The 16888-nt window shown below is 36.9% G+C and overlaps 1 protein-coding gene across 1 annotated transcript in view; it reads left to right on the plus strand.

The window, feature by feature from the left end:
* Positions 1 to 16888, plus strand: part of USH2A (usherin) — a 373967-nt gene that overhangs the window by 167737 nt on the left and 189342 nt on the right. Inside the window, exon 32 of the mRNA XM_054280520.1 lies at positions 16608 to 16767. Coding sequence (XP_054136495.1) covers positions 16608 to 16767 — 160 coding nt within the window. The remainder of the gene's footprint in view (positions 1 to 16607; positions 16768 to 16888) is intronic.

A 16888-nucleotide genomic window follows, 5' to 3' on the forward strand; every position in this document is an offset into this window, starting at 1 on the left:
GAATCTAATGGTTCTCATCATGAATCTTTAAAAGGAAGATTTTCTTATTAAGACTCAGCTGTATGAAACTTACTTTTCTCTGCCAAACTGCAAGAAGTGTTTCCAGTTTTTCAGGAAAGAAATCATGTCACCTATGTTACAAGGGCAGACCCTTAACTGAGTTAAATGGGTACAGAGTTATCCTAAATTGCATGTCCAAGAGTTTATAAAAAAATGTGACGGAGTACTTTGTACCAGGTTTGTGGGCAAAATATTAAGAAGAGCCTTGGACAAGGTGAGGAAGAGCTGTCTTCACATTTTTTTTTCTGAGAGCATGAACTAAGTTTTAGCTTATTCAAATTGTTATTTGACCTGAGTGTGGAAAGGCTGATCTCACAAAACCAGGTTAGAATGGCAGCCTTGTTTTATCGCGAGGAAGAGACAGATGTTTGACATCTGTTCAATCAGGGCTTAACATATTTGAACTTAAAAAAAAAGGGACAATCCCAAATTAGTACCTGTATATTTTATGTTGCTCTAAACCAGTAGTGATTACAGTACACATCATGCACAGCCATGTGAAATGACTACATTTTACATAAAAATAGGCAAAGTTTTTGGTTCTTCATACCCCAGGAATGGTACTGCTTGTTTTAAATTAGAAGTCATGATAATAAAAGCAGAATCCATCATAATATCAGTATTGCACTGATTGCTAAGTGAAACAATTTGAGCAAGAAAATCCGCAGAGTTGCATGTAGAAGATAATTGCAGTAAGATGTATCACTGCAAGAGCCTGAAACACTCAGAAGAAAATCCTTATCTTATTTTTAGGGAGTTCTTTTGGTTACTTTTCACAATTTTCTGCTATAGCCATGTTTAAGAACAACAGTTTCTAACCCTAAGGATTTGCCTTCCTTTGTTTTAGGTCCTGCTCAAGGATGACAGGCAGCTTTTGCCTTAAAGGACAAACAATAGAGAAATTCTGTAGTTCTCTGGTATGAGTTTATTTTCCATCTTCCAGGTGGCAGCGAAATACTTATAACTGCTAAATGTAATCAGTGTGTTCTTTCACTACAGGTTTTTGAAAGAGTTGTTTGCTATCAAATACAATGTTAGTGCTAGATTTATAGATATTATAACCCTGAATGTCACAATTCCTCATATTTTTTTTTGTGAAACAGAGACTTCTTTAGCACCATGGTGAACAATAAAAGTCAGTCTTCTCTTCTTTGGAGTTAGAATTGGTTATCTGAAACATCTTGCACATGACCCAGTGAGACATGGCCCAGTGTCTCACCCTTATTTTAGGGTCTTGTACTACTATGCAACAGTGCCAGGCCAACATATGCAGCTGGTAAGTCATACAGGATGGCTTGTGAAGGATGCCTGCTGCTTCAGGCTTTATTCTGGCCCTGGCCCATGCATTTAAGTGAACATGTAGAGGTGCACCTGGCACTAGAGGGCAGGGTATGCCAGCCTGACAGGAGAAGCTGCCTTCCTCTGAAAGTTCTAGGGCTGTAAGGAGGCGCATTTGATACACCTGAAGTGGCAACCCTGACATTGCCGGTGACTGGTGCTGTGGTAATTAATTCCACAGCCCCAGAATGCAGATTCAGCAGGCACAAAACCAAAGGGCAAATGGGCTGTCTGAGCCTGGCGTTCCGGTATTTCAAACTCAGGCAGAGAGATCTGGTGCACTCGTTGGACTTAATAATACACATCTGGGGAATTTAGAGGGGAGGGAGGCAGGGGAAGGGTAAAAGCATTATGTTTATTTGTAGCAGCTCTGTTGTATCATTTTCTATTGCAGTGCATTAGTGCAGTGTTAAATAAAATCTGCTTATTTAAAATCCTTTTAAATAGTGTTTAAATATTTCCTGCTGATACAATCTGCTAAAGTAGTTATCCTTGCTGCAGATTTCAGTTAACCTTGTCGCAGATATTAAGCCTGAAGCTACACAGACTTTTAGGGACCTTGATTATAGAGCAAAACCTAATGGTGTCATTATAAAACCACAGCTGGACAAGCTTCTGGAGTCCTTGTCCTTTGATCAGATTTGGGTAACACAGCAAGCTGGGAGAGAGCTCACGCTAACCCTGCTGGAATTGCTGAGCTCTCAGGTTACTTGAGTACCACTTTCTAAAAATTAAAATGCAACACAAATTATAAAATGAGAGTGATTGGGACCTTCCAATCTTCTGCATGTACCAAAGTGAACTGGAGCAAAATAGCTTCTCCAGAGCTAATAGCTGTAGAACAGGGAGAGAGTTTATTCTATCCTTTCCCTTCTGGCACATAAGAATTATTTTGGCTATGGGCTCTGTTTTCTAAACAAAGAGAAGAAAAGATTGATTTCCTGCCTTGTCTAAATTCCATGATAAGAAATTAGGCCCCTAAAAATGTAAAACTCCCAGATTATTTTTTTCTGTAATATTACTTCAAAATATTTATCAGAATTAGGCATCTGTAATCTTTTTGTTCTGTATTTTCTCCTTCAATATGTAGGTTGGTAAGCAGATTTAAAGATGCTAAGATATCTTCAGAAGACAGTGTCTACTGAGAAGGACACATTTAAATGAAGTTGAGTTCAATTTGTAAAATGTGAATTTACAGCCTTACAGCCCTTTTTCTTTTTTTTTTTAATCCTTCAGCAGAGCTTACTTCTTAATGTCCACATATAATTGTCTTGTAGGTGTTCTGCACTGGCGTGTGGATGTGTAGGTCTTCTCCAAGATACCCTTTTTGCAGTTAGATAGCAAATTCTTTTTTTGCTACTTTCTGAGATCAAGTTCTTGTAATATTGTGTGTGTGAGCCTCTCTTGGGTAAACTGGCCAAATCTTGTCTGCTTTGTTCTTGGATTTTTCTGAAGAGCTAATCTATTTCTCTGCATTATGTCTTTAGTCAGTGAGAGCTTCACATCAAGTGTCATAGTTTGTCTTTGTGAGCTGTTGTCTCATGGTGACTAGCTTTGTTACTAAATATAATGAGAACTCTTTAAGATTTGCAAGAACTAGGATATGCTTTCTTGGCCATGTTGTGCTCATAGCCTGAAGTACTTTTGGTGGGATCTTATTTTAGCAGTATGCCTGGTAATTATGGTTTGTCTGAAGCTGGTAAAACAAAATGGTGGCTTTCATTCAGGTTTTAATTTTTCTGATAAAATGGACACATAAGCTTATTGTTTAAAGCAAGTTTTCATTCAATCACAATTTCATTAAGTGCTTTAGAAAACATCAGGAACTGTGCATGGTTTTGTGTTGCAATTATAAAAAATATATAGATAGATCAAGAAAAGCATCTCCCCTTTTCTAAAAGTTTTTTTTGTTTTGTTTTGCTAGGATCATTCTGAGATACTTGGTCAATGATTTATGCTTAGTTTCAGGTAATGCTAGACTCAGGTAAATGAAGATATGACACCTCTTGCACAGATGGAGTAAGCCCAAACTTACTGCTTCTGCTTGAATCTCTACGTATCCATTTATAAGGACACACCTCACTTAGCCATAATTTAATAGGCTTGGATAGAGTGGGGCAGCCTTCTTGATATTTCCAGCTGCATAATGAAACTAGTCTCTGAGCTTTTCCTTATGCCCTGGAAAAGATACTCATAGTTCTCCTTATTAATTTAGGAACATTTGGTCTCCTAAACTGCTAAAGAGTTGATGAATATTTAATTTGAAATAGATATTTTATTCCATACTTCTGCATTACAAAGTGTGTTGGTTTATCAGCTGTGATAATTCCACAGAGCAGTACATGTATTCTTTGGCTAATGCTAGACACAGACCCTTCTCTCTATACCTGGTATATCCCAACATTCCTTTAACCTTGGAATATTGATAAATTATGACAATATACAGGCAGGTAACACCACAGCAGAACTTCTGGGTGGGTATCCCTTTTCCTTTGCTTTTACTAAATCCGTAACCATGAGGGCATATTTTCAGCACATCATTTTTTTGAAAAAAAACAAATAGCTATAAGGAGACAAATTTATGGAAAGTGCAGTCCTTGATTTTTGCATGTGTTTTGGACTTATACTTTCAGTAAGTCTGAGAAACTTTCTTAGAATTTCCATTTATAAAATACTTCACCAATTAATGTAAGTACAGACTTTTCTGAGTGGTTTTCGTCTTGCATGAGTCTTGTCTTGCGTGTGAATGATATAAGACTGTGTGTTATCAGACCATAAAATAGTTGGATGTAAGTTTGATTTCAGAAATATTTGGTGGTTTGTACAATTGGAGCATTCATGTATTTTCAAAATCTTCTCTTAAGTTATGTGGAAACATATGAAAGGAAAGGATCTTATCCCCAAAACCATGAGAGGCATTCTAGGATACTTCCTTTCCTGTTACCACTGCCAGCAACATAACTTAGGCTTCTACACTCATTGCTTAAATTGTTTACATAAAGCTTAATAGCCTTTTTTAGCCAGAACTGAACTCCATTATGCTTTTCACTAGTCTTCCATGGAATATGTCTTTTATGATGATTTATTTCTGATTGAAGCATTTTACATAGATTGTAGTTGGACTCTGAAAACTGCTGGGGATTTTCCTCTTTTTCTTTCTTGCATTTCCATGGGTTTTATTGAATGAATAGAGTGACACATTAAAGCGATGGGTTACCAGGAAATTAACTAATGGGAAAAAATATTCAAGTGAACATTAAGCTAAACATGTGAGAAGAACATCAGATTAGTGTGCTTTAAGTAAGGCTTAGACTTGTGGTCTAAGATGAATAGAAAGGTGGGTGATAAACATTGTTATTTCTGTGTTGGCTGCTTTGGGCAGCTGCGTTCCATGATTACAGAGATACATTTAAGTCATGTCTACAGTCTGCATGTCTGTATTTCTTGATTTCTTTTTTATTTTTTCCTGTCTGGATATGTTTATGGCTACGTAAGATCGTTCAGAGGTGATCAAAGAATCTGGTTTATTAGGACAATCTGGATCCTCGTGTCTTGCCTATCCAGGATCATTGGCTGGACAGGGGGAGTTCACACAAAGGATGCATAAGTGACATTTTCTGTCTATTCTAGGAGAAATGCTGAAAATTAAGGAAATTATCAATAATGAAGAGTTACCCATGTTGATGCTCTATGTCAATAGCTTCCTTTTGAAAGCTAAATTTCATATTAACTTCATCTTTGGAGCTATTTATGATCACTTAATTTTAATAGTGCTAGTAATTTTTGCTCTGATCAAGGAACAAAAATTGAGTCCAATTGACAAGCATTTTTAAATATCCTGAGCTGGCATGCTAGCCTTTTCATCAGCTAAAGGATGTTAGATTAAACATTTCAACTAATGTGTTTTGAATGTTTAGAGGTATGACTCTTGGGATTTAATATCATTGTTGCAATGTCACATAACAATTCTTAAGCTGTTAAATTGTACTGGGAATTAAAATACATGTGCAATTTAAGTCTTTCTCCTATGTTTACAGGCAGAGAAAATTGCAGAGAAAGCTTGTCAAGTAAAACTAAAACCAAAGTGAGATACACTGAATATATAAAAAGATTAATAAATTAGAAATGTTACATGAAAAAGAGGTACAAGTCTTGGCTTAAATATGAAAAGAAGTTGTGTGGCAGAGATCAAGGCAAAATAAATAAATGGTAAATAGAGGTAGAAAATAATTTAAAATATTTGCATGCAGGAAAAAGGAAAAATTCAAGTAGATAAATAGTCTAGATTCAAAACAGCTGAGAGAAATTACAAGGAAACTTCATCAAAGAGCCTGTCCTTAGTGATGCTTCTTTGGGAGTTACATGAATCAAAATTGTAGTGCCGCAGCCAGAGAACCAAAAAACAGTAAATCAGCTAGACTGAAATAGATCCTTGTTTCTACACCTTGTCACCAGGTAACAGAGTTTTTAGAGGTAGAACTGTGGGGAAAAGCCACAGTTTTGGCAAAATCCGTGGCTTTCATGTGCTATCTTAAAAATTGTGGTCACAACAGGTGCTTTCAGGCATCAGCAGAGAAGCTGAGGATGTGAATTGACATGGAGATGAGTCTGTTCCTCCAGGAGGTCCTGCTAGAGCAGCAGTATGTCAGCTGTGAATCATAGAATGGCCTGAGTGGGATGGGACCTTTAAGATCATCTTGCTCGAGCCCCCTGCCATGGGCAGGAACACCTTCCACTAGACCAGGTTGCTCAGAGCCCCATCCAACCTGGCCCTGAACACTCCCAGGGAGGGAGCAGCCACAGCTTCTCTGGGCAGCCTGTTCTAGTGCCTCAACCACCCTCAGAGTATAAAGAACTTCCTTGTAAAAATCTAATCTAAACTGGTTCTTTTCCTGTTTGAATCCATTCCCCCTTGTCACTCTGTGCTCTCTGTCTTTCTGCAGGCTTCCTTCAGGTACTGGAAGTCTTCAATTAGACCACTCCAAATCCTTCTCTTTTCAGGCTGAACAATCTCAGTTCTCTTAGCCCTTGCTCATAAATGAGGTGCTCCATCCCACTTATCAGTTTGGTGGCCCTGCTTTGGACCTGCTCCAACAGGCAATGCTAGGGAAGCATAGGGAAGTTGCAGTTGCAAGTCTTGTGTTAGCTTAATTGTGTCCCTGAGTTTCACAAGAAAACTCATAAGATGATACCAATAATGTAGCATAATGTGGGCATATACCCAGCACTGACTACTAACATAGTGTCAGTTGTTCTCCTGCAAAAAAGAAGTAGTAATTATAAAACCTAAGCAACTTATCCTGAAAAAGAAAAATTAAAATTGTGAAACAGCAGAACTAAACAATGTAGTGGGTTCTACACAGGCAAGACTGGAGCAGGGAGAGGGGTGGGGTGAAATACGAAAGCCTCTTAAGGGTTTGCCACTAGTGAATTATGCATCTCACTCTCACTAGTAGGCGTAAATGCATAATTCTAATCTGTTCTTATTACTTATTTATAGCACACAGTAGAATGTAAATTCTGTGCCTCCTTTGTAGGGGCTTAACATGCTGGTTAAGGTATGCAGATATTTCAATGAGCCTACATAGACAACTTTCTGGGCAAAACACCCTGTTGCCAATTAAAAGGCATAAACTTCAAGCAATAAATTTAGCTAGCTCTCCTCTCCCATCAACAGGAGGAGCACAGACACGATGTAAGAAATAAGGTATAAGATCAACAGATAATAAGAAGAGCATTCATCTTGAAATAAACTACTCTGCATTATTATTATTTATGATAGTTACTGTTGTTAATAAAGTACATGTGGGACAGAGGAAAAGCCTGCAACAGCCACTGAATTTATGAGACTGGGGACAGATGCATGCTCTTCTTCTTATATTGCTGGCACTGATCGATTTGTATTTTTCCCTGATGATGGTTTATGCCATTATAACTGTTTTGTGGCTCCTTACTATTGACTTATGGTTGCAAAGCACTTCACAAATGAGAGCAAGCTTCTGGACATTATATCCTAATCTGCACATTCTATAGATATGCCATAATACAGAGCAGCTGACTGCACCACCTGTGATCTGTGCACCCACAAACATGATTTATTCTGGTAATCCCAGTTGAATGCATCACATCAGATTGTGGCAGTTATGTTATCTGATGGCATTACTGACACTACATGCCATAACTGGGTAGTGCAACATGTCAAGTTGAAAAAAACTTTGGGCTTTTCTTTTCTTTCCCTTTGTTTATCATGTGTGTTTTGAAAGTAAATATGACATTAAATGAAACAAAATAAAAACCCCAAAACAACAACAACAACAACAACAACAACAAACCCCAAACAGCCCAAAACCAAAAAATAAGGGATCAAAATAATTTTGCATAACCACATGTTGACTATATTAATGGCTCCACAGCTTGGGCTGCTTGTTCTCGTAAGGAGAGAGGAGAGCTGATAGAAATACAGTGTATTTTACTGTGCTGCTTATTTTGTGGTCAGCAGAAAACTAGCTCAGCTTTTGTAGTCTTGCAACAGATTTAACTTGCTATAAATTGTCTTGTTTAGGAGCAGTGCTCAGAAGCTGAGTCCTCCCACTATCCTTGTTCCAGCACTCCAGTAATGTTTTGGCAAACTCCTTTATCCTCTGACTATAATTCAGGAGTACAGAGCTGTTCTGGTCCTAAGAAGGTGATACTATCTCTTCTACAGAAACTCTTAAATCACATGATAGCTTGCCTGGATGGTGAGAATTGTTCCCTAATCATCTCACATGCCTGGGTCTGTACAAAATGGTGAAAAAAGTTACTCATCATGTGCGTAAAATGCAGATGTTGCTAAATAAAACTCTCAACCTAAAAATCCTTAATTTAATCAACCTGTAGTTGATGGCAGGACAAAGAGCCCTTGTAGTTTTATTATTTAGGTTCCAATTTCTAGTGTTGAGTGTGCTTTCTCAAGCTTCTGCTTGTTTAGTGAATTGGCTTTTGTTGATTAAGACAATTTTTTTGGCATTAAAATGGTATTTTGTAATTCAGTATGCATATTAAATTATAGTAAGGAAAAGACAAATAAAATTGTCTAAGTTTTGTCAAAATATTTATTTTGGAAATTAATTTCTTTGATCCCATCCCTCTTTGCCTTTGCTTGGCAGAAAAAACTTATGTAAAATAAATACAGTGTTAAGGAGTTCAAAGTTGTTTGAGATACAGAAAGAGAAGTATGGAAATCTTGCAGGAATGTTGGACCGATTTGCAAATTATAGTGATACTTACCTAAGTAATTTAAAAATATTATATTGGTACTTAATGCTTTTCCCCTCAAGTTTGATTTATAAAGATAACTTTGAATCATCTTGTCAGCAGTACTCGTTGTGCCACAATTTTAGATGGGGTGAGTGTGTCTGAAAATTCCACTTTCTGAATTTATTTCAAGAGCTTTTTTCTTCCCTTCCTCCACCCACCCCCCTTCTATTATTGAAAGGGAATTCAAGGGAACAGAGCATCCTAATTGCTTTTCTATGTAGCACTTACTCTCCTATACCCACCCCTCTTTGGTGTGTCTTCTTTGTTTCCTTCTCTGAGGTTGTTTCTTTGTGGCCTCTCTTCCTAAGAAAGTGTTTGTAAGTCTCTGCTCTCTCACTGCTGTTTTCCAGACAGACTTTATTCCTGCACTCTGTAATATATGCTGCTCCAGATGAGACTGCACTATTGATTTATACAAAATGGATAGTAATAGTTGCTGTTTCTCACCATGTATTCATATATAACCACATCTTACTCGCCGCAGCGGCGCGTTTGCATGTGCACTTCCGTGGGCTGTAAAAGTGGCAGCCTGGCACTTCATATGATTACCTCAGCACCAAATGTTAGGTACATCTGAATTTTGTTTCTCCCACTGCAGCAAGATTGGAATTACCTGGGAATACAGGATGTGCTTCTGCTGGTGAGCCAAAGGGTTCTTGGTCATGCTAATGTGAATCCAGAGTAGTTCCATTTTTATAGACGCAGGTATCTGAGTTTGAAATTTGCAATGTATTTGCCTACTGCAAATATATTTTCCAGTTGTGAATATAAAGCTGAAGTAATAGAGAGGTTAAATGGTCAAATCACGCTTTTTTTCCTTTTTCACTTTTTGGGCTAAACATTGACTGAGACATTATGGTTCTTATGATTCATACTAGCAACTCATCTCTATTTAAGGTGGAATAAGAAATACAGTGAATGGATTGGAAGCATTAGTGAATGAAAATTTTAATTTAAATCTTAAAATCTTCATTCCTTATGATGTTTAAAGAAATGAAAAATAGGGCTATCAAAGTAAAATAGTGTTATTGACAACAATTACTTCTCTCCACGTGCCTGATAAAAGTTAATGTGCTTTGTCTTCTTTCTGTTTTTTCCCCCTCTGACCTTCAAACTCATTTTCTTTGTCCAGCTTTTATAATTGAAGTAAACTAGGGAGACAGTGAATGGTTTTAATTCCAGTCAGCAAAGAAGTAACTTGGAAGTTCAGTAGGTTCATTTGATGCTGTATGTTTGCATTGACTGACTGTTTCTGTGTCATTTTGGCAGCAAGAGAAGCTTTTGAAAAACCTTCCAAAATGCCTCCATATTTTTCTGATGGTGAATAATGATGATGGGTCAGAGGAAAACATATCAGGGATGTTATGGGAAGGAGGATTCCAAGGAGCAGGGTGATTCTTCTGTGGTCAGTGACATGACACATCCTTTGAATCACAAAGCAATTTAGGTAGAAGTGCTAAAGTCTGAAGAGAAGTTTAAATGTTCTTCTCAAATGTGTCCTTTCTGTTTTTTCTAAACCATGTGGTGTGGGACATTCCACAGGATTTGAGCTTTCCTCAGCTGAGCACGTTTGGGATTTCAAGCTAGTGTGTCCTAACTGGGGAGTAAGAAGAGCCTGGAAAATGTTTCCACAGTAGCTATCTCAGGGATGTGGCTTTACAATAAAAGATTGTAATCCTTGCTCTCCAGCTTTTACAATGAGATATGAATAATCGGCATAGGAATAATGTGTAAATAAAAAATGCGTACCTAGCTAAGGAAGGTTAAAATTAAAATAGTTTTACTGAAATAAAAAGGAACAGTGAAATCCATTAATCAGGAATGGATATTTATGTGGTCTTGTGAATTGGTCAGGAGGAAACCTAACTCTTGAAGAGTGAGTTTTGACTCAAAGAAGTATGAGACTTTGGGACAATAAATGGCATAAAGTTTTACTGTGTAACAATTAAGGGTGTAAGAGCATACCCAAGAGACACTGTTACTAAACATGAAGGCAAATAAACTTGATAATCTTTGCTGTTAAAACATAATTATCTTTAAAAGCCTTAATGTGCTTCAGAGCTGTCCCTTTTCCAAAAGTGGAACCATTTTCAAGCATGTAAAATCTTTAGAAATTTCTTGAAATCATTGCAAACTGAAATGATGAAAGATCCTTTTGTTTCACATGTGTGCCAAAGGGTTTTTCTTCTTGAGTATAACTCTTCGACACAGTCCAATAGATAACTGCTATGTTTTCATGCTCCCATATGTTAAATGGTTTTGTGATGTGCTCTGTATTTCCCAAGATGGGACCTGGAAGTTCCCTGAATTCTTCTGACGTGCTTAAATCTCAAAAGGAATGAGAATTTCATAGAATAGCCTGGGTTGGAAGGGACCTGCTGTGGACAGGGTCACCTTTCACTAGACCAAGTTGCTCACAGCTCTGTCCAGCCTGGCCTTTGAGCGCTTCAGGATTGGGGTGTCCACAACTTCTCTGGAAAACCAGTTCCAGTGTCTCACTACTCTCTCAGTAAACAATTTATTCCTTTATAAGTAATTTGGAAAACTGGAGGTATTTACTGCTGACCAAATAGTTTCTAAAACACATCAGCATTTGTTGGTCAGCTGGAAGCCAAGTTTATTTTGTCCATGTGCCCTTATGTCGAAGTCTTTGCTGTTGTTTTTGGAGCAGAACAACAGCTTATGGTGCTTCCTGGAAAGAGTTATTTGTGATCCTGGGTTTATTTGTTGCTTTTTATTACTTGCCCTTGTGTTTAATGGCTTCACAAAATTATTTAAATGTTGTCACTCTCAACATTACCGAATCACATAAGCATTCTTAGTTATTAATTAATATGTTAGAATTTGCTGCTGTCTTGGAAGATAGATGTTTTCTTCAGGGCCAGTTGCACGTGTGGAAGGCCATCCATTGCTAATTTACACAATTTGGTACATGAGCACTTTTTGTCTTGATTGAGTTACCTGAAGTACCTAAGGGTACTTCATTTGTGACATAATTTTTTTCCTGAAATATTTTCAAGTAAGTGCGGTGTGGGGTGGGGTTTGCAAATCTATGAAAAGATGCAGCACTAGTATAATACCTTTCCAGAGAAAGTTGTACATTAGTGATGGCTCTTTGAGAGTCAATACAATTAAGTGATTGGTGCTTTATAAATAAAGAGAGCAGAATATTCTGTACTAAAAGTTGAATATGAGTTGTTGCTTGCTTTCAGGAAATGGTGGAAGGCAGAGAAGTGCTAGTGATGTCTGTTGGAGCAGGCCTGATGGTGCAATCTTGACACTTAGCATATGCATTAGATGTTTGGAATTTTTTGGTGGTGTACAGAAATCAGAAGGGGACATGGTTGTATTTGGTGGTGAAGATTTACAGTCCCAAGGAGTTTATCTTCTAATTAGATATTAAGTTACTATGAGTTAATATAATAGATTGTGAGAAAAAAGATGAAAAAACAGAGTAAGGGGGTGAGTAATGAGCTGAAGTGTTTCTATAGTGTACCTACATAAACGACATGGTGATTGGAATTCTTTGGAAGTTTTTCATTTGCAAACTCTCTCAGCAGGTTTTTGTTGTTGTGCTGCTAACAATCCCTTGCTACAATTTTGTTGGATCATTTTCCTTTGAATATAGCAATGAGATAACTATTGTGTCAATTATTTTCCTGAGAAAATAATTGAGAAAGCATATGAGATTCCTTGCCCAAGTCAGATGAGTGCTTACCAAGACAGGACGTTGCCATTTCTGGTCCTGGAAATGCTGGAGCTGCCTGAAACCAGGGAGAATGGAAATAGGGAGGAAGAGGGGAACAAGAAGGATGTGTGGCTCTTTTGCAGTAAATCTGAATATAATAAGAGTGTTAAGATAGTTGCAGATAAAATAAAATATTGCAGCTATTACTACTGTGTTATTTTTGAACTGGGATGTATTCTGACAATGAAATGGGAAAGCATGTTTTGTTATATCTTCAGTTTTGGTTGGGTTTTTGGTTTTGGTTTTTTTGACTGTACTAATTATGTTTTTGTGCTTTTTTTAGTAACTTCTCTCAAATTCTATGCTGAAAGTGGCACTGTAGTGTTGTATATTATCTTTCAATGACTACCCATTAAATTTGATCAAAGCAAGTGAGTGTTCTTATTGACCATGCAAACGGGGTCATTCTTTATTCTTTCTGCCTCATGCATTGATTGTGCTCTCAGGACTTATGCAGGTGGTTATTAGAAACTGGAGGGATACCAACCACTATAGTTGGTTAGTGTGGGAAGTTCCAAACACCCCACATATCTAATAATTGTAGTGATATGCAAATATTGATTTTAATGATAGTCACTAAAGCTCACAATTCTCTTGCTGATGTGTGGGTTAGAAAATTATTTCATTTTTTTGTGTTGCCTCTGAGGTCAGAGAGATGAAAAGGCAGGTTGATCCTTCCTCTCCCTCTGCTCCACCTTTTTCTTTGGGGAAAGTGAGTATATGGATTTAAAACAGATATGTGGGATTTTGTTTTAGTTTTCTTCCTTTGTTCCGTTTTAGCATGAAAAATGCAGAATTATTTTTCTGTCTACCTTTTACTTTAATATGATGACTTGAGAAAATCCTGTACCCTCAGAAAACGATCTTTTTATTTGTCTTTTTGTGCTTTTCACTCTTCTGGGTCTAGAGATGAGAACAGGACCAAATCCTGAATTTAGGGTTTTTTCCATCAGTCGAGTTCTGTAATTTCTAGGCTTAGCTTTATATTTGTAAGAAATAAGTGCTTTCAGTGAGTAGTTATTGAAATATTGGAATAAGAAACATTTAATCTTTAAATTAAAATCAAGGAACTGGAATTACAGGACAGATTGGAATATAACCTGATCAAGCAAACTTGTAAGAAAAAAAATTCAGGTTTTGCTGTAGGTTTAAATGGAGTAATTGTGTCCTTACTGGGTTTGTCTTGTAAATTGAGATCAATGAAATTCATCCAGCAACAGCATGAAATCAATTGTAAAATAACATATAATTCCCTCCCTATATTGTAAATTAAACTTTGTTTGACATTAGTCACTGAGTTTTCCACGCACTGGGGTGCATTTTCTTGTAACACATTTCCACATAATGCTTGTGGATCTGTTTCTAATGTATTTGAGAGCGATCTGTTTTTCATGTCCACAATTGCCTACATTTGATCTTATGCAAATCATGCAATCAAGCAAATGGAAAGCAAGGCATTGTTGCTAGAGGACCTTGACAAACAGTGGCTTTGTAGTTTTAAGAACCTCCTCTCTCTTTCAAATTCACGTTTGTATCCATAGCTGTTTGAATCCAGTGATCCGTTATGAAATACTTTTAACTTGAAAAAGGAAAATATATCCCAAATTAGGTTGTGATGAATAATTGCAGTGATTATGATGTAATATGATTTTTATTGTTCAGTTTGTCGTTTTCTGCTTCTAACCTCTTAGAAATACTGCCTTCCCTATATTTGCTGGCTCATCCAAACTTTGAAGTCTATGGAGAGATTTTAATGATGGCAAAGCTCCTACCTTGAATGACATTGCTAAGCCTTGAATTTCTTTGTTTTCTTCTCCTGCTTACACAAACGAAATTTTTCTTTTTAGCCTTTATCCTACCTAAATCTTTCAGATTCCATTGAAACTTTCTATTTAGTAGTCAAAATACTTTGGTGTTAGTAAATAAAGATGAGGAATAAAGATTTTCTTTGAATCTGGTGACATACTGCTTTTTAAACATATTTTATTTTTCAACTATTTTCTAAACTCTCCTATCCTTTCCTCCCCTTTCAGTATGTTTATCACCTGATCTCAAATGATCTCTGTGCTCATATGTACTGTGTTTCCATTCCTTGCGCTTGTTTTTTTTTTAAACTTTACATGTTTCCCTGTCTTTTCTTCTTGCTTTTTCCGTTCTTGGTACTGAGACACACAAGGTAACTTATACTCAATTGTTTTTTTCAGGGAGGGAAATAAAACATTTTCCCATCTTCCATTCTCTGAATCCTTGAAAAATTTCTTCCCTCTTCAAATTACACAAGCTATTTCCACAAACATAGGCCTGGCAGTAGTCTCATCAGCTACAGTCTACATCAAACCCTGCACCGACAAGGAAAAGAGTGATCCACCAAAAACACATGGAAAAGGAGAAATCAACTTTTTCTTTTCCTTTTCCTTGGTTTATACTCACTCTTCTTGGTGAAACCCTACCATGTACTTTCAACTTTGAGAGGGGAAAGCATAATCAGTATTTAGGAGGTTATGAATTATACAGGTTCCATGATTAGATTTCATCTATTCATTTTAGGATTGCTGAAAGTAAAATCCTTCTGGTCACTTGTTTGCCCAGCCACAACATGAAATATGTAATACTTGTGTCACAGACTTTGAGCTCCATCTGCACTTTTGTGGCTTCTCTTACAGCAGCTGCAGGGAATAAGGGACCCAGGAAGGTGTACAGTAAGGAAGGCAGTGCAGCCAGTGCAGTACATGGAGTTTCCCTGCATGCTGAGCCAGCTTGAGCACCTGCTCTGGAGTGTGCTTTCCCCCTCTCACTGACTTAAGCACTGCTTAACCCTGGTAGAATCAGTCCCATTATGTTGATTAAACATGTCACTGTTACAGGCATTCACTTGATGATTTTTTTTTTAGCTGCTGCTTTTTTTTTAACTCACACTCTGCCATGTGCTCCATAGAACAATATCAATGAGTGTTACAGTATTTTCAATAAAAATGCACAAGTTCATTGTCTCCTTATACAGAGTGGAGCAAATCAGAAGAAATTTCATTCCTGCAGGGACTGAAGTTGTTATATGAGGGGAAAACTAATGAGAGAGAAGTTGGGTCCATAACATTTCTGCTTTGATGGTGTCTTTGTCATCCAACCAGAATTTTTAAATTTTTGCTCAGAGATATGTTGTAAAAAAATATAGTTTGATACTTTTGGATTCTGAAAACGCTACTTTTTATTATGTCTTACAAAAACACAGAACTTTTCTGACATATTGAAAATTTGTGTCTATTGAACAAACACTTTACCTGTATACCTTATGCTGTTGCCAAAACCTCAACTGTAAATTCCTTCTTAAAGGGAAAATTTGCTTGTTTAAGTCTAAGATATGTATTTTAATAAAAAAAGAGATCAGAAAATGCTAGAAAATTATGTCTGCATTACTTTCATGCTATAATTTTTTGATCAAACATTCCTTTATTAATATAGGGAAGAATATATTAACTTTTAGAATATTTATGCAGCAAAAATTATACATTTTATTCACCATTTTCTGCAGTAATTCAAACTCAATATAGCTTCAAAATTAATACCCATTGAGCAGTTGTTTTCCTTTAGCATTAGATGGGTTGTCTTTACTGAAATATATTTTATGAGTGTTTGGTGTTCGTGCAGCTGAAGACAAACAGGCAAAGACAGAATGGATCAGTATGAGTAGTGACAACTCTGAGCTTCCTTTGTGTTCATGCTTGTAGGGAAATCTACATGGAGTGAATTGTATGTATTGATGCTTGTCATTCTTGTTTCATACAGCACATCTTAAAAATATATATAATGCAACTGTGTTAAAGAACCTGTACTTGTTTTTCCATTAATTTAATTTGATTTGATTTAATAATCTCAAATGTGTTCATTTGCCACTGTAGCAAATTGATGTAGTATGTAGCACCTGAAAATCTTGTTTCTCTTTTTTTTTTTTTTTGGCTTGGTTGGTGTACATTCTGGGGTAAATGAAGTACAGCTGTCTACTACTAAAGAACCAGTACCTATTCCTCTGGGGCAAACCCGAAACTTTTAAGACACACAGGTCCCCTTTCCTCTTGATTTTCCAAACTCACTAGAGTCTGAAAACTATAGGAAAGCAAGTTAAAATGAATACACCACATAAATTCCTATTCTTTTCTTGCCCTAGATTTGGCAGTTTTCACACCGCACCAGTTCCTGCTCACTGCCTGCACGCTTGCTGGCTGTACAAACAGTTCCCAGGTCACCTTGTTTACAGCACAGCTGCCACCATCTCACGTAGATGCCCCGGTCCTGACAGTTTTGGATTCTAGAACAATAAATGTACAGTAAGTAAGGATTTCTTCTTTCCTGACAACACAATAGTGCATCAGTTTATTCAAGAATTCCAGTGAGTTCAATCAGGGGAAGGGTTTGTGACATAAAATTAAATTTATTATGATTAAATGC

Source organism: Melozone crissalis, unplaced genomic scaffold, assembly GCF_028551555.1.
Source record: "Melozone crissalis strain CALT ecotype California unplaced genomic scaffold, PUWL_Pcris_2 ptg000027l_1, whole genome shotgun sequence".
In the NCBI taxonomy this organism is placed as follows: domain Eukaryota; kingdom Metazoa; phylum Chordata; class Aves; order Passeriformes; family Passerellidae; genus Melozone; species Melozone crissalis.